A 27,609-nucleotide genomic window follows, 5' to 3' on the forward strand; every position below is an offset into this window, starting at 1 on the left:
AAAGCCAGAGATTTTTTTTTTTTTCATAGGGGCCGGTCTCCTTGGTGAAGCTACCCTGCTTATATCCCACAGGAACCCTGTGGAAGCCCGACTGGGAAATTTTGGCATATAAAAAATCACTCTTAGAAAACTAGGAAATAACCGTATACTTTTGTTTCTCTGGTTTCCCAGCCTCCTGATTACATCCATGGGGCACATCAAGCTTACTGACTTTGGCCTTTCTAAAATTGGCCTCATGAGCCTGACAACAAACTTGTATGAGGGCCACATTGAAAAGGATGCCCGGGAGTTCCTGGACAAGCAGGTACAGAAAGATAGTTGAGACCTTGGGAGTTGAGTTCCAGACTTCAGAATAAGGGTAGGGGGCCATATACTTAGCTAGATATTAAGACTGGGAGCTCCTATCTTTTCCACCTTTTGGTTCCACGGAGGTATTGAGGTAGGTAGCACATTTGGAAAATAGGGTGGGCCACAAGAATTATATGGATATAAAATCCAAAATCATCTTCCTCAGGGTTTGGAGAAAATAGGTCGTATAACCATTGTTATTCTCAGAGACTAACCTGAGATTTGTCCTGAACCTCCTATAGCCTCGGTCAAGGGCATGGCTCTTCTGGAGTCTGTTCTTGGAACACTGCTCCAAGTCTCCACTGGATTATGGTCCAGCTTCTTGAGAGTAGCCTCTGGGTGTTCCTTGATTTGACAGTTCAGGTTGTGACTATTTGCAAGTCCCTGTAGTAGTCATGTGACTAACTATAGGGTCTGTCCTTTGAGAGGCTGGAGGGCAGAGGCCAGTTATGGGAACAAGATGCCAGAAAGAGTTGTTCATGGCTCAGGGAGTGGTTGTTCCAGGCTAGAAGTGTATGTTTTGGTTAGTTAGGAAGTATGTAAATTCACTCCACCAACAGTTCCAAATCCGATACCCTGGGTTCCTATTGATCTTGTTCTTTAACCAAAGTAAGCCAAGTCTTCCTTCAGAGACTTTCTTCTCCAGAGGTGGGAACATCCCCACTTCTTCAGCCATTATGCCAATGAGCTACCTCAGGATGCTGAGCCAGCCTGGCTTCTCTGTGCCCAGGTATGCGGGACCCCGGAGTACATTGCGCCTGAGGTGATCCTGCGTCAGGGCTATGGGAAGCCAGTGGACTGGTGGGCGATGGGCATAATCCTGTATGAGTTCCTGGTGGGTTGCGTCCCTTTCTTTGGAGATACTCCGGAGGAGCTCTTTGGGCAAGTGATCAGTGGTAGGTACCATCACCCTGGCATACTGGGGAGACAGAGTCTGGATCCACAAATATGATTTACACATGCACCTGTGAGGCTTATGAGTTCTTGTTCTGAATTTGTGTGTATGTGTAGTATGCTTGCCTCTTAGATGCGAATGTGTGTGGGTACATGTGCACTGTGTGTGTCATGTGGGGCTTGTTCCATTTGTGTTCATGTATCCCCCATATGCCTGTGTTGTGTATGTGTGAGTATACTAGTGTCTGAAGTGTAAAGGCAGGGTGAGCTGAAGCTTCAGGACAGGGGAAGTCCTGGATCAAGAGCAAGCTTCGGGCTAGGGTATGTGCGGCCCCCTAGGAGGGCAGGAACCTATAGAACTTAAGGAGTTGGGTCCTGGGCAAGGCTTTCAGTGGCTCTGGGCTGGGCCCGTTATGCCTCCCTACCCATGTCTTACCATAGAACCCTCTTCTTTATCTCCCCACTCTGCCTGCCTGCAACCTCTGGGACCCTTCTCTAAACCACTCCTTCCCTCTTACCCCCAACTCTTCAGATGAGATTGTGTGGCCTGAGGGGGAGGATGCACTGCCGCCAGATGCCCAAGACCTCACCTCTAAACTGCTCCACCAGAACCCTCTGGAGAGATTGGGTGCAGGTAGGACAGGCCCCACTGACCTTTCTCACAACTTGGAAGAGGGAAGAGGGAGGTTGAGTCCATGCAACCGGGAAGCTCAGGCTTCAGATATGGGCAGCGCATCTGATCCTGAGACTGCCCTGCTCCTGTGAGCACAGGAGAAAGGTGCCATAGCCGAGGCATTCAGGACTGGCCTCTTGAGGTCTGGGTTCTCACTGGACTTGCTGGCCTGGACTCCACACAGCTCATCCTGCGCCTCACCCACACCCTCCCTGTCCACAGGCAGTGCTTCTGAGGTGAAGCAGCATCCGTTCTTTACTGGTCTGGACTGGACAGGACTTCTTCGCCAGAAAGCTGAATTTATTCCTCAACTGGAGTCAGAGGATGATACCAGCTACTTTGACAGTAAGGCCACTGGTGGGATGGGGAGAAGTGGGGATCCTACCTGTTTGCCCAGAAACACCTGTGCACCCTCCACTTGGTACTGGGAGTCACTTCTCCAGCCCTCTGAGATCTGATAAAGGTCAAAAGGAGGCACCACCCAGGGCCTCTAAAGGGAACTGTCCTGTGTGTCTGACCCAGCCCGCTCCGAGCGCTACCACCACGTGGACTCAGAGGATGAGGAAGAAGTGAGTGAGGATGGCTGCCTGGAGATCCGCCAGTTCTCATCGTGCTCTCCAAGGTTCAGCAAGGTGCGATGGAGCAGGCCCAGGCTGGGGAGGACTGGGAGAAGAGGACCTGTCAAGGAATATGCCTGGGGCAGGTTGGGGGGAGCATGTGACGGGGCTACCCCTAGGAAAAGAGGAAGAAGGGGCCCAGCCTGCATATGACAGATATCGCAAGAACCACTCCAGGCCCTGACGTCAGAGATGCCAGGGGTGAGGCCCAGTCAGGCCAGTGGAATAGCCGCTTCCTCGAATTGTTCATCTGGTATGGAGGAGGGAAGGGGAAAACTGGTTCCAATTCCTGGGTTTCAGGTGCCAAGGATACTTTTGGGAGGTGTGGCTGTTGGGGCCTGTCCCTGGCACAGACTCTGTGCCCACAGGTGTACAGTAGCATGGAGCGGCTGTCCCTGCTTGAGGAGCGCCGGGCACCACCCCCCACCAAGCGCAGCCTGAGTGAGGAGAAGGACGACCGCTCTGATGGCCTGGCAGGGCTGAAGGGCCGAGACCGGAGCTGGGTGATTGGCTCCCCTGAGATGTGAGCACCCAGAATCCACCTAGGGTGGGCAGCATAGCCATCCATTAGTTGTTACAGATCATGGGCGAGATTCAGATGCTGGGGGGCAGTGCTGGTGGCAGTGAGGGGGTATCCCAGGGATGGCTGCTGAAGGGAATGTCAGAGGAAAAAAGTTCTATGACTTACAACTCTTGTGAGCCCCTCAGGAAGCCTGAGCTGGAAGAAGGAGACCACCTGCCTGTCTCACCCTGGGCCTTGTGTCTCACAGATTGCGGAAGAGGCTGTCAGTGTCAGAGTCATCCCACACGGAGAGCGACTCAAGCCCTCCACTGACAGTGCGACGCCGCTGCTCAGGTCTCCTGGATGCTCCTCACTTCCCTGAGGGCCCTGAGGAGGCTAGCAGCACCCCCAGGAGGCAGCAGCTGGAGGGTACATGGCTTCTGACACCCCCATCTGGAGAAGGGGTATCTGGGCCTGTCCCTGAACGGCCAGTAGAGCGGCGACTGAAGCTAGATGAGGAGCCTGTTGGCCAGAGCTGCAGCTCCAGTCCAGGTGTGGCCCAGCAGGTGGCCAGGAGGCCTGGAATGGAGGACGCTGCAGGCAGGCAAGGGGGTGAGGCTCCACTGCATTGCAGGTTTCAGTGCTCACTTGGGCCCACAGCTCTGGAGACTCGAGGAGGCCGTGGGACCCCACAGCTGACTGAGGGAGCCACAGCCAAGGCCATCAGTGACCTGGCGGTACGCAGGGCCCGCCACCGACTGCTCTCCGGGGACTCAGCAGAAAAGCGCACCACTCGCCCCATCAACAAAGTGATCAAGTCCGCCTCAGCCACAACCCTGTCCCTCCTCATTCCTACAGGTAAGCCCCCCCAGGGAACTAGGATAAAACTCACAGGAAGGGCCCTGGAATCTCTGTGGGCCTTTGGCAGGGTCTGCGCATGGCAGGTATCTGAGAGACTGTGTCACTGCTGCCTCCTTGTTAGGAGATGAGAGGTCTCTAAAAGTGTGCATTGGTGTCAGGTTGTGTGTGCATATGCCACAAGGCGAGATGGCACTGTGTAATGAGTGCAGGCTCTGAGGCAGAGAGCTTACATTCAGATCCTGGCTCCTGACCTTGACAAAGTTGCTTAACCTCTCTGAGTTTCAAGTTCCTCATCAAAAATCATAGAACTTACTAGTGGTAGCTCGTAGGGTAATTGGGACGTATGAATACGTACAGAGAGCGTATGTGGCCCCTGATGGATACAAGTATGTATTCAGTAAGTGCTAGCTGCCATCACCTCCTGGGCCAAGGGGGGTGGTTTGGGCATGTGAGGGGCTTTGCTGCTCTTGAGTCTGTGGTGAAGACATCCCTGGGCTTAGTCTCTGCCTGTGACTACAGCTGTGAGGCATCAGCAGCCTAACCTAGATGGAGCTGGGCTGGAAGTATGGCCAGGCCAGGGTCCTCTGACCTGCTCAGTCCTGTCTTTCCTTCTCCAGAACACACCTGCTCTCCATTGGCCAGCCCCATGTCCCCACATTCCCAGTCATCCAACCCGTCATCCAGGGACTCTTCTCCAAGCAGGGACTTTTTGCCAGCCCTCAGCAGCTCGAGGCCCCCCATCGTCATCCACCGAGCTGGCAAGAAGTATGGCTTCACCTTGCGGGCCATCCGTGTCTACATGGGTGACTCAGACGTCTACACTGTGCACCACATGGTGTGGGTATGTCTGGCCATCCAGACCTGTTGTCTCCCAGTTTTGTCATTGTTCTGCCTTCCCCCTATCAGGGCCTGTCTGTCCCTGCTTCTTTCCCTGCCTAAACTATCCTCAGGGTATAAAGTGGGGGTGGGGAACAGCAGAACCAGGCCCTACACTTTACACTCAGGCTCCAGGCTGAGGACTGTTATCTCCCTGGGGCAGCACGTGGAGGATGGAGGTCCAGCCAGTGAGGCAGGGCTTCGTCAGGGTGACCTCATCACTCATGTCAACGGGGAGCCTGTGCATGGACTGGTGCACACAGAAGTGGTGGAGCTGATTCTGAAGGTTAGTGCTGGGTATGCTACCTGACGTGGTCCCCCAGTGACCCTGCCTTATAAGTCTATGACTTACTACGGGGAATTGGGAGAGTTGGGTGCACACACCCATGGCACTGAGGACAGACGCACCCATAGCAGTGGGCTTTTGCTGGAAAGCAGCGTTCTCACTGACCAAGTTCCAGGGATCCTTCTGAGCCATGGATAGGACTGAAGAACAAGACAAATGAGCCTCTTCTCCACTTTCCCAACCCTAAACTCTCCAGGCTCCAGTTGGAGCCATTTCCTAATCTGTGAAGTGGGAAGACAGGCCTATAGTTCACGCCTGTCAATGTAGGGACAAAAGCTAGAGCTATGGGATAGCCATGCCTGAGGGTGAGGGTAGGAGCAAAAATATGTTCCCTGCCTTAGCCTGGGTTCACGCTCTATTCCCCAGAGTGGAAACAAGGTGTCTATTTCAACAACGCCCTTGGAGAACACATCCATTAAAGTGGGGCCAGCTCGGAAGGGCAGCTATAAGGCCAAGATGGCCCGAAGGAGTAAGCGGAGCCGGGGCAAAGATGGGCAAGAAAGGTGAGCATGACTGAGCCACCTAGGTGCTCGTGTGTGCTCGGAGCCCTGGCTATTGGGCCCAGTATATGCTATGCCTCGTGCACCAACTCACACAGCCCTTGACTCTTGTCTTTGCAGCAAAAAAAGGAGCTCCCTGTTCCGGAAGATCACCAAGCAGGCATCCCTGTTGCACACCAGCCGTAGCCTTTCCTCCCTTAACCGCTCCTTATCATCAGGGGAGAGCGGGCCAGGCTCTCCTACACACAGCCACAGCCTTTCCCCCCGATCTCCCACTCAGGGCTACCGGGTGACCCCTGATGCTCTGCATTCAGGTATGAAGTGCTCCCTGCACATCATAGAGACAGCTCCTGGGAGGTAGGAAAGAGCCTATAGGCCCTCTGTGCTTCTCTGCGGCCCCACTCTGAAACTCCTTCACCCTACCCCCTGAAAGACTCCGCAGTCCTAGGGAGGAGGTGACAGGGGTGGAGGGTGACTTTATTTCTGTAGCCTGGGCTCTGGTTCACTGGCTAGGGTCACCTTGATGATCCTGGGACATTCTAGGGCTAGCCCTGCCTTGCCCCTCAGTCACTGTTATCAGCTAACATTGTTCTGCCTTTGTGTGTCTGTCTGTGTGTGCAAAGTGGGAGGAAATTCATCACAGAGCAGCTCCCCCAGCTCCAGCGTGCCCAGTTCTCCAGCCGGCTCTGGGCACACACGACCCAGCTCCCTGCACGGCCTGGCACCCAAGCTCCAGCGCCAGTACCGCTCTCCGCGGCGCAAGTCGGCCGGCAGCATCCCTCTGTCACCGCTGGCCCATACCCCTTCCCCACCGCCAGCAGCTTCACCCCAGCGCTCCCCATCACCCCTGTCTGGACATGGAGCCCAGGCCTTCCCCACCAAGCTTCACTTGTCGCCTCCTCTGGGCAGGCAGCTCTCACGACCCAAGAGTGCAGAGCCGCCCCGCTCACCACTACTTAAGAGGGTACAGTCAGCTGAGAAACTGGCAGCTGCGCTTGCTGCTTCCGAGAAGAAGCTAGCCACTTCTCGGAAGCATAGCCTTGACCTGCCCCATCCCGAGCTAAAGAAGGAACTGCCGCCCAGGGAAGTCAGCCCTCTAGAGGTGGTTGGGACCAGGAGTGTGCTGTCTGGGAAAGGGTCACTGCCAGGGAAGGGGGTGCTGCAGCCTTCTCCCTCATGGGCCCTAGGCACTCTCCGACAGGACCGGGCTGAACGGCGAGAGTCGCTGCAGAAGCAGGAAGCCATCCGTGAGGTTGACTCTTCAGAGGATGATGCCGAGGAGGGGCCGGAGAACAGCCAAGGTGTACAGGAACCGAGCTTGGCACCAAGTCCAGAAGTGGGCCGGGACCCACCCCTCAGAGGAGCAGGAGAGGGTGAGGAAGAGGATGCCTTCTTGTCTAGGGACCCCAAGAACCAGGGCTCAGCGGCCCCAGGCCTGTTGACAGAGATCACACTGAAGGATCCCGGAATGGAAGGCCCTAGTGTCCCCCAGAGGAGGCTTGGGATCCCACAAGCCTTTGAGGAGGCTGCCAGCTCCTCATCACCGGCCCCCAGCCTAGGTAAGGCTGGACCCACAGACCCTATCCCTCCTGAAGGCTGCTGGAAGGCCCAGCACTTCCATACCCAGGCACTAACAGCACTTTGTCCTAGCTCTTCAGGACTTCTCCCTACCAGTCCCTCTGCTGTCGCCTCGACCTCTGGAGAGCCAGGCCCATGGGCCTGGAAATTTCTTATTGAGGGTCCAGACAGGGCATCCCCAAGCAGAAAGGCAACAATGGAAGGTGGGATGGCCAGCTCCCAGGATTTGGAAACCATAACTCCAGTCCACTCAGAGAACCTGTCTCCCAGACAGGAGGTGAAGTCATGGCCACCTGGTGTCCCTGGGCCGGTCCATCCACCTTGTGAGTTTCCCCGCCAAACCTGGCTGTGGGAGCCCGAGTGTGCACAAATAGAGAAAGAGGAGCCAGCCCTGGGCATCACCAAAGTGCCTGATGCCTCAGGTGATAGGAAGCAGGACATTCCACGCAGAAGCTGCCCTCTCACCCAGGAGCCTGGGCCCAGCCTGCTCCAGAGAGGCCGAGACCCAGCAGGCCCTCAAAACCATCAGGACTTGGCATTGGTGCCTGATGAGCTTTTAAAGCAAACCTAACAGTCGTTTGCCATTTCTTGCACTCAGATCTGTGTAATACATGCTCTTGGAAACCATCTTTGTCTTTTGTTTCTTTCAGTCAACACAAATGTAACTCAAGGTCTTTGTTACTGCTGAGAATAGAGTGGTGAATAACACACTTTTCCCCTGTCAGGGGAGGGTTGCCTAAGCCCAATGTGGCTTCTCAGAGACTGCGACGTCTGAGCTCCAACCTCCAGGACAGATGATAGTAGTTTGCTGGGTTAGAAGAGTGGGGGGGCATTAGTCTGAGTATCCAAGCAAAAAGTACAGCACTTACCATATACTTGGTATATTCAAGAAACAGAAAACAAAGTGGAAATGGGTCTAGTGAGTTTGGCAAGGGCCATATTTAATGATCTTCCAAGAGCTTAGACTTTCTGTAAGTGATGGGGAGTTATAGAAGACCCCTTAGCAACTAATATTCTGGCTTTATAGAGGAGGCAACTTGGGTTTTCAGATATTAACATAGCTTGGGCACAATTACAATTAGAACCTAGGTCTCTCCTGACTCCACAACCCATATTTATCTCCTAACTTGGAGTGTTTCATGGCCAGACGATGAGGTAGAAGGAGGTGAAGAGTTAAACGTGGGATATATTTGAGGTACTTGAGGGACATTCAGAAGGTAACTGGATGCATGGGCCTGGAACTCAGTAGGAAAATCTGGATTGAAGATAGAAATTTGAGAGCCATCAATTATCAATAGTGATACATTGAGGAACACTAGCATTTAAGGCAAATAAAGAGGACTTAGAAACAGCAGCAAGAAGAGAATCCTAAAATCCAAGAGAGGGAAGAGTTTTGAAATGAAAGGAGAAATGACTTGTTAAAACACTGAAAGCCCATTTGAGGTGAAAATACAGAGATGCCTTAATGTCTGTAGCCAGTAAGCCCTTCCTGGGCTTTTGTCAGATGGGCCTTAGCAACGGAAGTAGATGTTACCAAGGTGGATGGCCCCCAGTGAGTAGGACTGCATTGGCGGGTGGGTGAGCAGGTGGTGTGGGAGGGGAGAGGACATCTATGGGGCCATTGTGTTGGAGGAGTCAGGAGATAGCATCACAGGAGCAGAAAGTAAGGCTGTGGTGGAGTACCTCCATGGTGACGGAGGACTTTTCAAACTGTGGCCTTGCACTAATTGTCCCATAATCCAATGCCCAGGTTTGAAGGAGAGGCGTCCAGAGAACTGGAGACAGGAAAATGCCTCCGGGCCACTGGCTGGGTGCCTCCTGCACCCTTCAACTCATTGTCACCTTGCATGGAGAAGGCTGTGGCCGCCAGAGGGCGTACCCTGCCTGTGGCACCAGAGTCCACAAGTAGATGTCTGGCCCCTCAGCTTTCAGTCCCTTCTTGAACTCACTTCCTCTTTCCTTCAGTCATTCATTGGCAGCAGACCCTCAGCCAGCCTGTACTGGACACTGAGAACACAGGTAACTGGTTGCCTGGGGGAGCCTCCCATGTAGATCAGGATCTGGTTAGAAGCACCGTAATACCACAGGTGAAGGAGGTGGGGGCAAGCACATCTTGCAACAGTTTGTGGGAGGGAGGAACTACCTCTCTTAGGTTAGAAGTGGGGGGTGATTGAGGAAAGAGTAGGCACAGAGATGCTAAGCATCCTGTAATGCACAAGGCAGCTGTCTCAAGTGCCGGTGGTGTTCTCTTTGAGAAACATCACTAGATTAGCCTGAGGGGAGGGGTTTCTGAAAGACAACTGCACAAAAGTGTTATAATCACATTTATGTTTTAGAATATCACTGGCTTCAGTATATAAGGAAGGCTCTAGTGGAATAAGCAGACCAGAGAGAAAATGATGTAGTGATCCATTATGGTGGTCTGAAATACTAGGAAAACCTTGATGGAAAGTGTAGTAACTGGACACAGATTTGACAACTACCAGCAAATAGTTGTTGGTAAAGCCATAGGAATAGATGGGGATTGTATAAAGAATAGTTGCAGAAGGAAGAAAACCCAAGACATTGGGACTATCTGAAGGGAAGGAGCCAGGGAAGAACAACTGAAGTGGGGGATGAGATCCTGAACGTGGGAGAAACCAGACCATTTTAGGAATTCTGTGGTTTACCCTTAGAGCAATTGAAAATTAATGGTTTTACACAGGTTCAGATTTGTATTTTGAAAAGCTAACTCTGAAACATTAAAAAGGCGGGGGGGCGGGGATGGCCCCTAGGTGGCTCAGGTAAGCTTCGGACTTTGGCTCAGGTCATGATCTCATTGTTCGTGAGTTAAAGCTCTGCATTGGGCTCTGTGCTGACAGCTTGGAACCTGGAGCCTGCTTCAGATTCTCCCTCTCTCTCTGCCCACCCCCCGATTTGCACTGTCTCTCTCTCTCTCTCTCTGTCAAAAATAAACATTAAAGAAAAAAATTTTTTTAAAAGAAAGAAAAGCTAACTCTGGTTGTTATGAGAATATATCTGAGGGGGGCAAGAATGGAAGAAGGGAGGCCTTTCCAGTATTAAGGTTAGAGTGAAGCAATGAAGTGAAGCAATGTAGTTGGGGAGAAGTGAAGTCTTTGACATTTAGAAAGTAAAACTGATATGGGTTGGTGATGTTTTGTGTAGACAAGAAACAGGAAGGCCTTGTGGATGACTGCTGCATTTCTGGCTTACATAACCAGATGAATTTTATATTTCCACCCCGAAATGTGAAACAGTAGAAGAGAACCTGGGCTAAGTGGTGACCCTGCATGTGGTATGCTGTGAGGTGCCTCCCAATAGAGGACTGAGCAGGAGAAACAAAGATTTAATTGGCCTAAAGATGGTAGATGAAATCATGGATGTGGATAAAACTGCCAAGGAAAAAGACATCAGTGAGAAGGCAGCCAGAGGAGTCTGAAGAATTAAAAGGAACAGAGATGTAGGAGGAAAACCAGATGCTGAGTCATCATGGAGTCCAGGGGAGAGTTTTTCATGGCAAGTAGTCAATGATGATGGTTATTGAAGACCTCAAGGAAAGCAGCTTCAGCTGGTGATGGAACCTGAACTGAGATGGTGGAGGAGAGGAAATGAAGACAGATTTAGACAGTTTTTATAAAAAAGGTTTGGCTTTGAAGGGGGGCAAAGAGATGAAGGGATGTAGGATTCAGTAGAGGTCAGGAAGTGGACTGAGACACCCAACCATGTTTCAATGTCAACAGATGACCCAGTCGAGAGAAAACAACAGTGAAAGAATTGATAACTGATCATGGGGGATTCCTGAGGAGGAGGGAGAAAATAGATACAAAAATACATGTGGAAAGGTTAGCTTTTAGTTGGAGGAGGGCCAGCTTTTGTAATTTAACAGGTGAGAGGCAGAGCAGTCATGTGGACATAGGTTTTAGGTTTGGTGGTAGGAAAGGGAATTCATAGCCAAGCATAGGTTTTCTCTGGAAACAAAGTTTGCAGTCCCTGTGGGACACTCAAGGCCCCAGTGGAGATATCCAGACAGCAGGTGAAGTTCAGAAGACAGGACTAGGCTGGAGACAGTAATTTGAGTGTCCTATACAGAGAGTGGGAACAACTCAGGATCTGGGAAGATCCTCTATCAGTTCCTAGCATATGGGGAGAAAGGACATAGGCAAGATCATTTAGGGCAATGGACTACCCACTACCCAATCTGATTTGTAATTCACTACACACCTGGGTGGGGCCTGAGAGACTGCATGAAAACTGCAATGTCCTTTGCAAAGAGGTGGTCACATTTTGTTAATTATGTCCCTAACATAGAGAAACCTTAACAAAGTGCTGTGGCAGGAGGGTGACAAGGGCCTTGGGCAACAAACATTTACCCCCAGAATAGACTCTGGAAACACTTTTATTTCCGGGTAGAAAGGTGTGATGAGAATCTGTAAGCTGGACTTTCTAGTAGTTAGGAATGGGGCGAGAAGGAAACAGCTCTCAGATTTAACTTTCTCGGGGTTGGTTTCTGAGTGTCCCTGTGTCCTGTGCTGGATGGAGATGTTGGCATCATGCCTGTTAGGGGCGACTTCCTCTTCTTGTTCAGGGGAGGAGGAGCACCTTTCGTGGCCCCAGTTCAGCCCCAGGACCAATCTTTTGGTGCTCATGACAGAGAAGGTTTGGGAGTTTCAGGGCTTTCAACACCCTAATCCTCTGCTTGCCTCCCACCCCTAGGCCACCCCTTCATAGCATGAGGACAAAAGGTGCTTTATTGCAATGTTTTTATTGCATTACTGGAGCAAGTTGGCCAGACTGTTCCCTCTTGGGGAAGATAAACAAAAGACTGAAAAGTATCTCCCCCATCACCTTCCCCCCACCCTCCCCCACAACTGCACAGCAATGTCTGAACACATCTGGTGACAAGAACAATTTGCAAAAGTGGTCTAGGAACTACATTATGAACTGTCCCAACACAAGACATATAGTTGGCTTCTTTGTGAATCAGATATTTTTACATAAACTACATGGTTGGGATTTTTTTTGTTGTTTTTGTTTTTGTTTTTTTTTGTTTTTTTGTTTTTTTTTTTGTTTTTGACTACATCAAAGACAGTAGAAGAATAGTTTTTCACAAGTAACAACAGGGCACCAAAGTCACATGCTGGAATTTGTAAGGAAACAAGGTTTGTCACAAGTGGCTGCAGCTACAGCAAAGATGAGCAGTTGGCAGCAGAGAGCTCAGCCAGGCCTCCATCTGCACCCTCTGCTTTGAGGCCACAGAAGCCTTATAGAGGCCTACTTTGGAGTCTTAACTGGCAACAAAGACCACCTCAAAAACCAAGAATTGTCCAGATGCAATTCTTGGGCCAAGAGGACCCATGGGGCTGGTTCCTTGCAGCAAGAAGAGGAGACCTATGGAAGACACCACATTTGGCTATCAATGCCTTTAGAGCACATGAGGTCCAAGGTAAGTGGGAGGTCCCAACAAGGCTTGGAGATGGAGTAAAGGTGGTATTAGGAAGTCCTCAACCTTGGCCAAATCAGTGGTAAGGACACAGCTAGCCTATACAGTCCTGAGGCCTGGCCAAGATTTAGCATCTATGATCAGGAAGAGACCAAGAGGACTGTTCTGTGATGAAATCTGTGCCTGGAAAAGATGGGCCTAGGACCTGTGTTCAGCAAGCCTCAAGCTGCTTCCATGCTGGTGGCTGGCTTCCCTAGCCAGAAAAACAACAAGCCCCTCTGGTCTTTGTCTCTTTACTCCCTGCTTCAGTGAGGCTGTAGTTAAGATGCCAAGAGAGAGAGTCCCAGGGTCCAAATCATGGGACAGGACACAGAGCTACACTCAGATGAAGGACCATGGAGTAAAAGAGCTGCATGCTACCCCTCCAAGTGGCTAGTAGACTGGTCCCCTATGCCATTTCCACTGGCTCAGGATCAAGCAAGTCATGTGGCAACTAGTCAGAAAAGATATTTTCCAATTTCTCAAATGATCCCTAAGGCCTTAGTTCCCACAAAGCAACAAATTCAAGAATAAAAAACAGGAAAGAAAAAAGTGAAGGAATGTAGGACTAAAAAAGAAGAGTCCTTCTCTACAAGCCAGCCCTTATTCGAAGTGTAAATATTAGATGGTGTTAGCTCTCTCCCTACACACCCTTAATGTCTGCCTGAAAAGGAGCAACACATGGTTCAATGTCACAGGCATGTATCCTTACTCCTGTTTTATTTTAGAAGAGACACTCGGAACTCACTAAATTATAGTACCAGAAAGGAGGGATTTCTTGCACCCAATCTTGAGCACCCAACTGCTTAAGCAGGTTCAATACCAGGTACAAGGCCTAGCAGCAACTAAGCTGATACTACTCAGTAAAACTTGCAAGATTTCAAGCTGGCAATGTGGAGAAGGGATGTGCAGTTGGCTATCGTTAAGGGCTTAAGTCAGAATGGGACACTGGAGGGAGGGGTTCATTTGTCTGCCTCACCTAATCCTGAAACTGCTATGTAACCAAAGAAAAACCAAAGATATGCCCTTTTCTTCCTATCCTCATCGTTAGTAACTCTGGAGGTCTTTCCAAAAATTGTAAGCTATTTTTACATCATGGTCCATTCTAGACCCTGTCACCAAGATAAGTGCTCAGGGAAAGCAGTATTTCTTTCTTTCATCCCACAAATTAGAACTTTCCTAGGTAAGCCTTATGTACCAAGACCCGGATATTGGCTGCTTCTGTAGCTCAGCCAGGATGCCTGACTGCACAGCTTTGGACTCAAACAGCTGACTCACTCTGAACCTATTATGGTTCCAGGACTGGCTTGGAGGCAGCTGGACTCTATTTGTTGAATGAGTGTGGACTGATGGGGGTGGGGCATAATGGAGGTAGGAGTAGATGCCTGCCTCCAACTCTGCTCGCTAGCTTCACTCAGCTGGAAGGTTTAAACCACATGGAGCAGAAGATTCCTGGCCTAAAATCAGGGCCACTGAAGCATGAGGACAGTCTGTGCACATCATCTTAATGGCAGGCTCACAAAAAGGCAAAGTGAAAAACTTCCAGATGGCTTTTACTAACAGTCTAAACTCCAAGCCATTATTTCCTCTCCTTGCAAAAGTTTCAGAAACCACTGTGTGGAAGCACATGGGTGATGTAGATGACCCCCAGCCTCTGGGTCTGTGAATTATTGAGGTCCCTGACAACAGTCTGGCTCCCTTCCTGCTACAACCTTAGCCACCTAGATCTCCCCTAAGCCTTACCCAGCAAAGGAGAGGGAGATGAAGGGAAATTAAACCACGTTTACTGTTTCTGCAGGGCATTTAAACTTGGGGAAGCACATGTAAGACTGTTGTTCTATATCATTATTTGGTATATCAAGCCATCTAAAAGCACTGGATTGCACCTTTTCTTTACTCATACAAACAAGTTACAAAGGTTTCAAACAATAGATCATTCTTTTAAGGAAACACCACACAAGCACCAACTTCATTTTATGATTCAAAGCTCACCATGCCCACAAAAAGAACACTATTCCTCATCTCTGAGAAACAAGGGTGGGGCAGAAGGAGTTGCACTGACCAATTTTAGTGTTTGCTAAAACTAACAAATTCTAGTTTTCCTTTCAAGTTTTGGTACAGAAGTGTGCATTCAGATACTAGTGCTGTCTTTTCCATCAGACCTTAGTCTGGCAACAAATATTATTCTGCTGAGATCAATTTGGTTTCTAAACATAATGCTTCTTTAGAGGAAGGAGCCACTGAGATGCTGACGCCTAATTTGTGTTAGTTAATAAAGTACCTCCAGTTGAAGGTGTTTTTACCCCCTTGACTAAGATTCTCTAAATGAAATCTCAAGCCTCCTCGTTTTCCTTTGGTTGTCTTTTTCACCAATTGCCATTCTACCACAGAACCAAAACAGACTTCTTTTGGGGAGGAAGAGAGACCGCCAGATCAAAACAGAACTCCCCAAAGAGCCGTGCCCCTGCCACATTCTCAGAGTCGAAGACCAAAAGAGGACAAGGACTCTTCAGAGATTTCCAGATATAAACCCCCACCCCCATCAAACCTAATACGTTCTGCTGAGGGTGCCTGGCTAAACAAAACAAAAACCCCAATGAAATAGGCTTTCCAGAAAACAACATCTGCTTCCAGCTCCCTATGTCGGTGCAGCGGCAGAGCGGAGTCTCAGAGAAGCTCAGGCTTCTTGCGCCCCCATCCTGGCAGGCTGCTTCTCGGCCTCTCCACATTCACAGGATCACTTCTTGTGCAAAACAAGCAGTCTACGTAGAAAGAATGCCCTCATAGTCTAATAAAAACTGTAGGAAAAAAATGCTAGAGAGCCACCTCTCTTCCCACTCCCTCTTTATCTGCAGAACGAGGGCATCTGTGCATGGACAGGGTAGGCAAGCCTGACATTGAGGGAGTCGTTGTGCTGAACAAGGGACGTCTGCTGGTAATGGAGCACCAGCTCCTTCAGCGAGCTGTACAGGTTGTAGGGCTCTGCGAAGCCATAGCCCCGAGCAGTGCTGTAGATCACACAGTGCTTCACTTCCCCATCGGCGCTGCCAAGATACAACACACAAACAGGGAATTAGAGCAGGGATGATAAAGAGACCCTAAATGACCAAAAGTCTGAACAATTTTTCTGCAAAGGAAGAGGTTTAGCAGTAAATTTGTAAAATGTCACATCCATGTGTGTCCCCTCACCCCCCTTACAGACTTATCACAGAGGCACCTTTCACCTCCCACCAAGACATGGCAGAAGGAAAATGGATGGTGGCATATAATCACTAAGCTGTGAATCTTCGTGAGGCAAGACTGCACTGGAAAGAGAACCTTTTTTTTTTTTTAAGTACACAAATCAGTGATTTTTTAGAATATTCACAAGGTTGTGGAAAAATTTCCAGAATATTGTCACTACCCTAAAAGAAACCATGTACTCATTAGCAGTCACACTGTATCCCTCCTCCCCCTGGACCCTAGCAAACACTAACCTACTTTCTGTCTCTATATGGATTTGCCTATTCTGGAATTTCACATAAATAGAACACACAATATTGTACAACCTTCTGTATCTGGTTTCTTTCACACTTAGCACATTTTCGAAGTTCGTCCATGTTGTAGCCTGCATCAGTTACTTCATCTTGTGGCCGCATAATATTCTGTCTGGATATACCACATTTTATTTATCCATTCATCGACTAATGGGACAAGTGGATTGTTTCTATTTTTTACTATTATGAATAATGTTGCTCAAACATTTGCCAAGTTTTTGTATGGATTATGTTTTTAGTTCTCTTGGATACAGAGCTAGGATATAGAGCTAGGGGTGGAACTGCTGAGTCATATGGTATCTCTTTTTAACTTTTTGAGAAACTGCCAAACTGTTTTCCAAAGTGGTTACACCATTTCATATTCCTGCCAGCAGTGCATGAGGGTTCCAATTGCTTTGCATCCTTGTCAACACTTGTTATTGTCCATCCTTTTTATTATAATCATTCTAGTAGTATCTCATTGTGGTTCTGATTTGCACTTCCCTAAGGACTAATGATGTGAAGCATCTTTTCATAGACTTATTGACCATTTATATATCTTCTTTACAGGAATGTCTATCCATTTCCTTTGGATAAGTACCCAGTAGTGGAATTACTGGATCATATGGTAGTTCTATTTTTGAGGAACCACTGCCATACTGTTTTCCAGAGTAGCTGTATGAATTTGCATTCCCACCAACAATGTATAAGGGTTCCTTTTTCTCCATGTCTTCACCAACACTTGCTGATTCTTGCATTTTTTATTTTAGCCATTCTGACAAGTGTAAAGTGATAGCTCATTGGGGCTTTAATTTGCATTTCCCTGATGATGAGTGATGTTAAGCACCTTTTCATGTGTCTGTTGGCCATCTATATTTCTTCTTTGCAAAAATGTCTATTCATGTTCCCTGCCCATTTTTAATTGCATTATTTGGGGGTTTTTTTTTTGGTGTTGAATTGTATAAATTCTTTATATATTTTGGATATTAACCCCTTATCAGATATGTCATTTGAAAATGTCTTCTCCCATTCAGTAGGTTGCCTTTTTGTTCTGTTGATGATTTCCTTTGCTGTTTAAAAAGACAGGCTTACTGCAGCATTATTTACAATAGCCAAGATATGGAAGCAAACCAAGTCCATCGATACATGAATGAAGAAGATATGGGAGATACATACACATACATACAAAATGGAATATTAGCCATTAAAGAACGAGATCTTACCATCTGCAAAAACATGGATGGACCTGGAAGGTATGATTCGAAGTGAAATCAGAGTAAGACAAATACTATATATGATTTCACTCATATATGGAATTTAAGAAACAAAACAAATGAACAAAGGAAAAAGATTAAAAAAAAACCCAGACCCTTAAGTACAGAGAACTGGTGGTTACCAGAGGTAAGGTGGGTAGGGGGATGGGTGAAATACATGAAGAAGATTAAGAGTACACTTATCTTGGTGAATTATGAGAAATGTATACAATTGTTGGGCTATATAATACACCTGAAACCAATAACACTTTATGTTAATTGTACGTGACATTTTGTTTAAATGTCTATCCAAATCACCCATTTTTAAATTGGAACATTTGTTTTCCTGTTAAGAGTTATGATTTAGACGTTAGTTGCTTCACAGATATATGATTTACAAATATTTTCTCCCATTCTGTGGGTTTTTTCACTTTGATAGTGCCCTTTGATATAAAAAGTTTTTAGGGGTGCCTGGGTGGCTCATTCAGTTGAGTGTCCGACCTCAAGCTCTGCATTGGGCTCTCTGCTGTCAGTGCAGAGCCCGCTTGAGATCCTCTGTCCCCTTCTCTCTCTGCCCCTCCCCTGCTCATGTTTGCTCTCTTTCAAAAATAAAACATTAAAAAGAATAAAGAAGTGTTTAGTTATGGTGAAATCGAATTTATTTCTTTTTATTTATTTTTTTAAGGTTTATTCGTTTTTGAGAGAGACAGCATAAACAGGGGAGGGGCAGAGAGAGAGGGAGACACAGAATCTGAAGCAGGCTCCAGGCTCTGAGCTGTCTGCACAGAGCCTGACGCAGGGCCAAACCCACAAAACACGAAATCATGACCTGAGCCCAAATTGGATGCCTAACCAACTGAGCCACCCAGGTGCCCCTATTTATTTCTTCTTTTGTTGTTTGTGCTTTTGGTTTGTAAGAAACCATTGCCTAATCCAAAGTCACAAGGATTTATGCCTATGTTTTCTAAGTATTCTGTACCTTCAGCTCTTACATTTAAGTCTGTAATCCATTTTATTTATTTTTATTATTTTTTAATGTTTATTTATTTTTGAGAGAGACCACAAGTGGGGGAAGGGCAGAGAGAGAGGGAGACACAGAATATAAGGCAGGCTCCAGGCTCTGAGCTGTCAGCACAGAGCCTAATGTGGGGCTCAAACCCACGAACCATGAGATCGTGACCGGAGCTGAAGTCAGACGCTTAACCAACTGAGAGTCACTCAGGTGCCCCACTGAGTTATTTTTTATATATGGTGTGAGGCAAGGGTCCAACTTTATTCTTTTGCATGGCTCTCCCATTGTTCCAGCTCCATGTGTTAGAAATGACTATTTTCTCCACATTGAATTGTCCTGAGACCCTTACTGAAAACCAAATGACCATGAATGTAAGAGTTTATTTCTTGTTTCTCAATTCTATTCATTGATCTACATCTGTATCCTTGTTAGCACCTCAGGATTTTTATTACTAAACCTTTGTTGAGTTTTGAAATCAGGATTTCAACTTTTTTCTATTCTTTCAAAGACCATTTTGGCTGTGCTAGATCCCTTGCTCTCTCATGACATTTTGTCAATTTCTGCAAAAATCCAGCTAGGATTTTTTTTTTTTAATTTTTTAAGTTTATTTTGAGGGAGAGAGCACACGCGTGTGCACAAGCAGGGGAGGGGGAGAGACAGAGAGGAAGAGAGAATCCTAAGCAGGCTCCATGCTATCAACACAGAACCCAATGCAGGGCTCGATTTTGTGAACTGTGAGATCATGACCTGAGCCAAAATCAAGAGTCAGATGCTCAACCAACTGAGCCACCCAGATGCCCCTGGGATTTTTTATAGGGATTACACTGAACATGTAGATCAATTTGGGAAGTTATTTCCATCTTAACAATATTAAGTCTTTTAATCCATGAGCAGAGGATGTCTTTCCACTTATTTAAGGTGTCCCTTTAAGTTCTTTTAATAACATTTTATAGTTTTAATCCTAGGTATTCTTGATGATATTACAAATGATATTACATGCCTTCTTCATTTTGTTTTCAGATTGTTTATTACTGGTATTTAGAATCCTGCTCTTTTAACCTGCAACCCTGCCGAACTTTAGCTCTAATAGTTTATATTTTCTTTACCAAAGATGCTGGTATGCTTTTTATTTTTATTTTTCTTGCCCAATTACCCTACCTAGAACCTTGTATACAATGATAATTAGAAGTGGTGAGAGTGGATATCTTTGTCTTCTTCCCGACCTTAGGAGAAAGGATTGTCTTTCACCATTAAGTATATTAGCTCTGGGTTTTTCATAGATACCCTTTATCAGGTTGAGGAAGTACCCTCCTATTCCTAGTTTGTTCAGTGCTTTTTTAACTTGAAAGAGCACTAGATTTTGTCAAATGCTTTTTGTGAGTCTACTGAAATAATCATGTAATTTTTGTCCATTATCCTATTAATGCAGTATATATTTTGTTGAATTTTTTTTAATGTTTGTTTATTTTTGAGAGAGAGAGAGCACAAGCATGGGAAGAGCAGAGGGAGAGGGGGAGACACAGAATCCTAAGCAGGCTCCAGGCTCTGAGCTGTCAGCACAGAGCCCAACACGGGGCTTGAACCCACAAACTGCAAGATCATGACCTGAGCCGAAGTCGGACATTTGAGGATTTCCCAAATTTCTGTTTTTGATTTCCAGTTTCTTTGCATTGTGGTTAGAAATCATATTTTGTGATATTTCAACATACCTCACAATGTTTGAGATGTATTAACGTTTTAAACATACTCTGAGACTCGTAACCTAACCTATGGTTAGGTTGAGTCTCTTGCGAAGGTGTACTTTTTCTCCTTCCTTTAGCCTCAGACTTGACCACATTGAGGTCCACAGCAATGTAGATCTCCCTTGCTTATGAAAACTACCTGCAGTCAAATATCATGCTGGCATTCATGCTGAGGATGGCTGTAAGCAAAAGTCTGGCAACGCAAAGACTTCCACTTGTTTACCAGCCACTCTGCCTACAGTAATTTCCCAATATACCTAGAACATTTGCTTAAGTAGTTTTTTAGGAGATTCTCATAGCAAAATTCACATGATTATGTAGTAGGAAGTCACACATGGAACTCGTTTTTCCATTTTAATTTGTTAATGACATCATAAAGAAGCTTAAGAAGAAATTGCTTAACTCTACAGCCTTCTCAGGCTGAAGACCTGCAGCCAGCAATGCCTGTATTCGTAGGTTAGGGATTCAACTCTGATCCTTATTGCCATTTGGGATAAAAAATTTGATTAGGGATAGATCTAGATCAAAAAGGAAGCAGAAGGCTTGAACAATACTATAAAACAACTAAACCTCACTGACCTATCCAGAACACTACACCTAACAACTGCAGAATACACATTCTTCTCAAGTGCACGTGAAACATCATCCAGGATAGACCAGAGGTTAGGCCACGAGTCTCAATACGTTTAAAACGTTAATATGTCTCAAACGCTGAGAGATATGTTGAAATCTCACATAATATGATTTCTAACCACAATGCAAAGAAGCTGGAAATCAAGCATCCAACTACAGGTCATGATCTCATGGTTTGGGAGTTCGAGCCCCACATTGGGCTCTGTGCTGATAGCTCAGAGCCTGGAGCCTGCACTGGATTCTGTGTCTCCCTCTCTCTCTGCCCCTTCCCCACTCTCATTCTGTCTCTCTCATAAACATTAAAAACTGTTTTCAAAAAGGAAACTAATAGAATAGACTTTTCCAAACAAAGTCATAAAATCATCTTATGGAAAATACCCAATATTCTCTATCAGTACCCCAACAGAATACTATTTAAGTATAAAATTTATATAGTTTTTCTTCTGAAGTAAAAACAGTTCTTAATCAAGCCTTACTTAAACTGACACTGAAGCCCAAATTAGACATGAGGAGACTACTAAAGAATTATGTGATCTTTTCAATTGAAGAACTCACATTACTTTTCACAAATACCTGAAATCCAGTAGTAACATTGCAGGGCCTAATCTACTTACCATTTAAATTAAATTCCCCCAGGCGTGCCTGGGTGGCTCAGTCGGTTAAGCTCCGACTCAGGTTATGATCTCATGGTTTGTGAGTTGGAGCTCCGCAGCATGGGACTCTATGCTGACAGCTTGGAGCCTGGAGCCTGCTTCAGATGCTGTGTCTCCCTCTCTCTGTCTACCCCTCCCCCACTCATTCTGTCTCCCTCTCTCAAAAATGAATAAACATTAAAAAAATTTTTTTTAATTTTTTAAAAAAATTAAAATCCCCTAAAGAATTTCAGATATCATTTCTCCTAAAGCAACAAACTGTTTTCCTTGTACAATTATTAATGGTCTAAGCCATGGGTCCTCATTACTGTACTTGAAATAATTTTAACTGAATTTGATGAGGGGCTGAGTTTCTATTAATCAATGCAAAAGTTTTCAAAAGGTTAACCCCCCAGAGAAGACTTACACCACAGAGCAAGCATAACATCCTTTCTTGCTACTCTCACGAATTAAGAATGCACCATCAGGTTTCCCATAAAGCAAGTCCTCTGCTTGTACTCGATTGATATCCTCAACAAACCAGGTTTTCTCATCATAATGGGGCAGGTTTTCATCTTCCTCATTGATAAAATAGGTCCTAAAAATTAAATGTTAAAATGTTATTCTAACAATCAGGTTACTTTATATCTAAAAGCAAACTCATGAATAAGACACTCTTCTAAATCTTTAACCATAAAATGACAAAGTGAAACAATAATTACTTATATGGTTTTTAACAACTTCATTGTTTGCTGTGGTGCAGAAAGCACAAAAATTACATGTCTCATCCAATCAGCTGATACATGAATGTCTGAATGTGCAATGCTTATGCACCTAGGTTTCATGTGGCTCAGCAGGTCTCTGACCTTAAGTACTCTTCAAGTAATTCAATTCAAGAGGTGCAAAGTTCTTGATTCAATGTCCTCAAGTGACAATGAGAACCAACATTTAGCATGTATGAAGAGGGCTCATGTCTTATATTGGGAACAAAACCCTCTGACAGAAAGGTAAATAACTTACTCATCAGCATCTTCATTCTTGATTCCCAGCCAGGCATTTAGGCGTTTCTGTCTGACTCCTTTGTGATTGAGCCATCTGCCAGAGGGAAGACACCAGTGTCAGTATCTGTGCCAACTCTGCCCAAAGTAGACATGTCCAAGCCAACCAAATTTCCAGAGTCCAGGAACCTTTTATTTTAACCCATTCCCACTAAGAATGGCCAGAGATTTCCTTAAACTAGTTTCTCCTTAACTTTTCCTTCAACTTTCTGCAAAAAAGCAGAAACACAGGGAGGTACCTGAAATTAGGCACTTACCTCATTTTTCAATTTTCCTGTTCTAGAAGGTTGTACCACCATAAGCACACATACACTTGCACTTAAACAGAGAGTGACATGTGTTTCTGAAATCATTAGTTACATGAGCATGGTGTCACATTAGCAATCTCCACTAAGCCAGAAGACTGAAGTCCTGGATGGCCTACTATATTGAGTTAAACATTCCAAAACAATTTCAAGGCCTATTATTTGCACCTAAGCAAGCCACAAGAAATTCATGGTGACAATCTGAGTAATTAATACAAATTTACTTTATCACTAGGCAAATCATAGTATTTTTAAATATACCAAACCAACACTTTAGATGCAAAACAACATAAACCATTACATTTAGTTCTTTTGACATGGCCACTGGTCTAAAACTTGAGTATAAAAACTCTTTCATCACCATCCTCCAACCAGGCTCCTGATCACTCAGGTCTCATCATAAACATCATCTCTCTGGGAGGACTGCCCTAATCATCCCAATGAATGCTATCCCCTTGCTATTCTCTATACTTTTTTTTTTTTTTTTAATTTTTTTTTTCAACGTTTTTATTTATTTTTTTTGGGACAGAGAGAGACAGAGCATGAACGGGGGAGGGGCAGAGAGAGAGGGAGACACAGAATCGGAAACAGGCTCCAGGCTCTGAGCCATCAGCCCAGAGCCCGACGCGGGGCTCGAACTCGCGGATTCCAAGATCACGACCTGAGCTGAAGTCGGATGCTTAACCGACTGAGCCACCCAGGCGCCCCAAGGGATGGTATATTTCTTAATCTCATCACTTTCCAGAGAAAACAAGGGCTTCCATTCATTCCATTGGTCCATGGCATAAGTCTTCTTCTTGGGCCTTTCTTCAGTTTCACTATGTGACCAGAACCACATAAGCTTTCCAAGAGCAGACACACCCTAATTTTAGACAAGGGTACTTCCTTGCCTTCTTTCCAAAGTTCTTCTGTATGCTAGGTGTACTTGCTGGACTTTTTTTTTTTTTTTTTTGGCCACAATAGCAAACTGAAATGATCCCTAAAGAGGAGTTACTAAAAACTATTCAGCACAGCATAGTTGTAATTGTTTGCCCTCAAAACTTATCACCTTAAATTTTACTCTACTGAAACTCAACAGCTACTGTTCCAACCTCTAAGCTTTTATTTTCTCCCCACTCTCTCACACAAAGAAACCCTGAAGCCTACAGAAAACCCAGTCAGAGGTTTTTACTCTGTCTTCTGCCATGAGTTTGAATAAAGTTATGTTACATGCTTGAAAGTCACCCATAAACATATTTCATAACAGTCCATTCATTACCTAGAACAAAACCTAATCTATTTTCCTTTTTCATGGATTCTTTCCTTCTATAAAAGTCATTTGTTCTAAAAGTCTAACACCTTGTTCTGATGATATATCTTTCAATCTATATTTAAATAATGTCCCTATATCTAACTAAACCATATAATTTTCCATAATATTAAATAGTTGGGTTTTAACTATTTAAATCCTTAGGTCAAATTATCTTGCATGCCTGCCATCAGCACATTTCTATTACTTGACTACAGAGTTTCATTTCTTAAATATAAAAAACCTTTAATAGACTGTCCTATATACTTATTTGTAGGCCCCCACTATTAGTGTCCTTGTCTATGCCTATGAGGGGTAGTTTCTATTTCTGTGGTTCTATGTAATCAAAGATTCTGGTTTTTGTATGTAGGTGTCACAGATTATGAGTCTGGAGTTCTCTCTTGTGCAAGAGAGTGGACACAGAATTGAATAGGAGGAAGGCTAATGTCCAGGAAAAGACAAGAGCCCCGAATAGCGGCTTCATCTCCGTATTTATTGGGCTCACAAGATATTACCCATGTGGTGAACATGAAGAAAACAAGATCTTACACACATGGCCATGGAGAAAACAATCAGTCAGTAATCGTAAACTTGTGTGTGCAAGAAGCAAAGGGTCTGAGGGGCAAATGGAGTTTGTGATTAAAGTACAATAGTATTCTGGCATCAGACAGAAAGTAATTTCACTCATGATCCCATTTACAGTATCTCGCTAGCTAACCTCGGGAGTTTTCACCCCATGGTGGTGGCTTTCCACCCTAAGCCCCATTTATAGGCAAACATTATTTCCCCACATATAGGCAAACATTAACCTGTACTTTTTAAGCTACACCACACTGCCCACACCACACCCACCCTCTGAAATTTCCATTTGTACGGACTGGAGTCTAGAATGCTACATTCTGATTTGCCCCACACGCTGACTTTAGGTAAACTCTGGTATTGCCAACTACTAACCAGGATTGCTTTCCTAAATTCTTATAATCTCACTGGCTGGTTTCTTAATTACAAATCTCTTCTACCTCTAACATGTCTAGTGCCAGCAGTAATGTGGGGCTGGGGTTTTCTCCCATACAGGCTCAGATTACTCACACAAGGTGCTGATCTCGGATCTTGCGCAGCTGGATCAGGTCAGGTTTGATACTGTTCATTTTTTTATCTATTTCTCGGTTGTCCAAAGCTTGTTTCTTCAAATCTTGCTCTAGACGCATTTTGCTATCATGAATCTCACCCAAACGTGATTTCAATTTGTCATAATTCATCATAATTCTGTGAAAACATTTGACATATTAAGGCTAAACCAGGAACCAAACAGAAGCATTCTATAGTATGAGCATAGTCCTAGTATCTTAGGTGTGGTGGATATTTGTTGTTTTTGCCTGGTCCATATCCATTCTCGCTCTTGGTAATGGCACCTTGATGTTCCCTGTAGGTAAGGGCTCCCTGCCCCCATCTCAGAGTCATGATGAATATTCACACAACCCAGCCTGGGCAATAAAAGTATTCCACCATTACATCCTATCGCCACACTCAGACCACAGTGACTAGTTTAGGAATGAGAATAATACCCGAATTGACCCAATGAGAGTCAATTCTAGGACTTTTGCTAGAACTATTATAAACAGAGATTCTCTCTTTTCACTCAATTGCTAAGTTATAAATATGTGATTCTAGGACTCCCAGCAGCTATACCACCAACCTCATAGGGAAAGCCTGCCTAAGGATGAAGCCAACACAGAGAAAACCTAAGGCAAAATACAGGGTATAAGAGAAAATACTGATGACCTTGTTTGGGCCCTGGATCCAGCCATGACTAAACAAGTAAAGCTCAATGTATGATATTCAAGAGGTAGCACAATATAACAGTTAAGAGCAACAGCTTTGGAGTCAGGCTGCCTAAGTTTGAATCTCTGCCCTGACACTTGTGTGGCTATGGGCAAGTTACCTAACCTCTTTGTGCCTTTATCTCATTTGTTTAAATGGGCCCTACAATAGTACCTACTTCACTAAATTATTATGTGAATTAAATGTAGTAATACATCTAAAAGGACTAAACAGTGCCTGGTACATCCTGGTAAGCACTCAGCAGATAATGGCCCTAAGCTTTTCTAGCACACAAAGTTTTGCTGTGCTCGGAAGACAATTGTCTGTGTCACTCATTTGTCACTTAATATAATACATGGTTTTATATTCATGTTAAAACTTCTTCATCAGATACTTTACCTCCCTTTGCAACTGAACCACAAGTTCTTTTCTATTTCTTCATCTTAATAATAATGCCATTTATTGACATCATATGCCAACATACATACACACACATGCCTTTCTGCAACGTAAGTATACATGTATGTGTCTATCACTTGATTCTCAACGCATTTCAAAAAGATATTATCCAGTTTACGGAGGAGGAAATGGGCTTAGAGAATTAAGTAACTTACCCAAGGTTACACAACTAGTAAGTGGTCAATACAGAATCCAAGCCCATGGTTTTAATGGTTTTAACCATTAAGCTATCCTGCCTCAACAGCACTTAGCCCTATTCTTATGCACACAGAAGTTCACTGACACTTTGACACTTTGATACTAGTATGAGAAGTAATTATGCCTTTCCCTTGCAAATGATTCATTTTTATCTACTATCCACTTTTTCATTCCTCATCCCACTGTTACTTGGCTCGGTCTCCCAATATTCCACTAAATTTGCTATGATAAAGGCTTCCAATATCCTTTTAGTTGCCAGACCCAATATTTCTCATGCTGCACACTCTCTGTGTAATCTCATTCTTTGTATAACTTTACACTTATAACCTTAGTATAACCTACACACTTATGCCTCCCAAATCCTTTCTGTACCTTGAGTTCCAAAACCAAATAACCAGCTGCCTGCTTCTCAGACAACTCCATTTGGTTTCTCACAGGAACTTCAAATTCATTGGTTCCAACCCTGAACTTTCCTCACGTACTTTCTATTTTAGTAAATAACACCATTCCTTAGTCTAAGAAATAATCTAGGAATCCTAGAAATCTAGGAGTAATCTTTGACTTCTCCCACACCTACCATATCTAGTCAGGTATCAAGTCCTCAGTATTTCCATTAATTCCCCCTCCTTTCCTGCCATTGCTCTGGTTCAGGCCCTCACCATCATTTAACCTGATGACCACAAACACTGCAGTCACCTGCAAGAGTCAAGCTGGTCTTCCTGCCCATAGTCTTGTTCAGCCTCCAATTTATTCTCAGACTGCTGCTGTTTATTTTCAGTTCAACAAATATTCAGTGAGCATCACCATGTACGTTCAGGTACCATAACAGATGCTGGAGCTATCAGGGAAAATAAGCCACCATCCTTATTTCACCAACAAGCTTGCAGTTTAGTGGGTGTGACATTTGGCAAAGTCACGGTAGGAATCAGGACCAGATACTGTAGGGGTAGGGACAAAAAGCTCCTAAACCAGTCTAGAAAATCAGGGAAATTTTTCTTAAAAAAGTCATGTGTAAGCTA

At 45.3% G+C, this 27,609-nt stretch overlaps 2 protein-coding genes across 19 annotated transcripts in view; one reads left to right on the forward strand and one right to left on the reverse strand.

Annotated features, from left to right (window-relative positions):
* Window positions 1–7,822, forward strand: part of MAST2 (microtubule associated serine/threonine kinase 2) — a 225,880-nt gene extending 218,058 nt beyond the window's left edge. For 8 of the 17 annotated variants that reach the window (XM_045477182.1, XM_045477179.1, XM_045477184.1 and 5 more), the window contains 12 exons: window positions 172–304; window positions 1,079–1,244; window positions 1,775–1,876; window positions 2,138–2,260; window positions 2,438–2,547; window positions 2,901–3,055; window positions 3,303–3,586; window positions 3,695–3,892; window positions 4,513–5,057; window positions 5,484–5,620; window positions 5,738–5,931; window positions 6,241–7,822. In XM_045477182.1, coding sequence (XP_045333138.1) covers window positions 172–304; window positions 1,079–1,244; window positions 1,775–1,876; window positions 2,138–2,260; window positions 2,438–2,547; window positions 2,901–3,055; window positions 3,303–3,586; window positions 3,695–3,892; window positions 4,513–5,057; window positions 5,484–5,620; window positions 5,738–5,931; window positions 6,241–7,766 — 3,673 coding nt within the window. In that variant the 3' untranslated portion in view covers window positions 7,767–7,822. Of the gene's footprint in view, window positions 1–171; window positions 305–1,078; window positions 1,245–1,774; window positions 1,877–2,137; window positions 2,261–2,437; window positions 2,548–2,900; window positions 3,056–3,302; window positions 3,893–4,512; window positions 5,058–5,483; window positions 5,621–5,737; window positions 5,932–6,240 lie in introns of all 17 variants that reach the window. The other 9 variants (XM_045477189.1, XM_045477188.1, XM_045477185.1 and 6 more) reach the window with 3 other exon arrangements.
* A 6,728-nt stretch (window positions 7,823–14,550) lies between these two features.
* The window catches only part of LOC123597809 (phosphatidylinositol 3-kinase regulatory subunit gamma), a 130,982-nt gene continuing 117,923 nt past the window's right edge, over window positions 14,551–27,609 (reverse strand). For both annotated transcript variants that reach the window (XM_045477196.1, XM_045477197.1), the window contains 4 exons: window positions 25,202–25,378; window positions 22,482–22,556; window positions 21,889–22,059; window positions 14,551–15,718 (listed from right to left, as the gene is read on the reverse strand). In XM_045477196.1, the coding sequence (XP_045333152.1) occupies window positions 15,520–15,718; window positions 21,889–22,059; window positions 22,482–22,556; window positions 25,202–25,378 (622 nt within the window). In that variant the 3' untranslated portion in view covers window positions 14,551–15,519. The remainder of the gene's footprint in view (window positions 15,719–21,888; window positions 22,060–22,481; window positions 22,557–25,201; window positions 25,379–27,609) is intronic.

The sequence above is a fragment of the Leopardus geoffroyi genome, chromosome C1, assembly GCF_018350155.1.
Source record: "Leopardus geoffroyi isolate Oge1 chromosome C1, O.geoffroyi_Oge1_pat1.0, whole genome shotgun sequence".
Lineage (NCBI taxonomy): Eukaryota > Metazoa > Chordata > Mammalia > Carnivora > Felidae > Leopardus > Leopardus geoffroyi.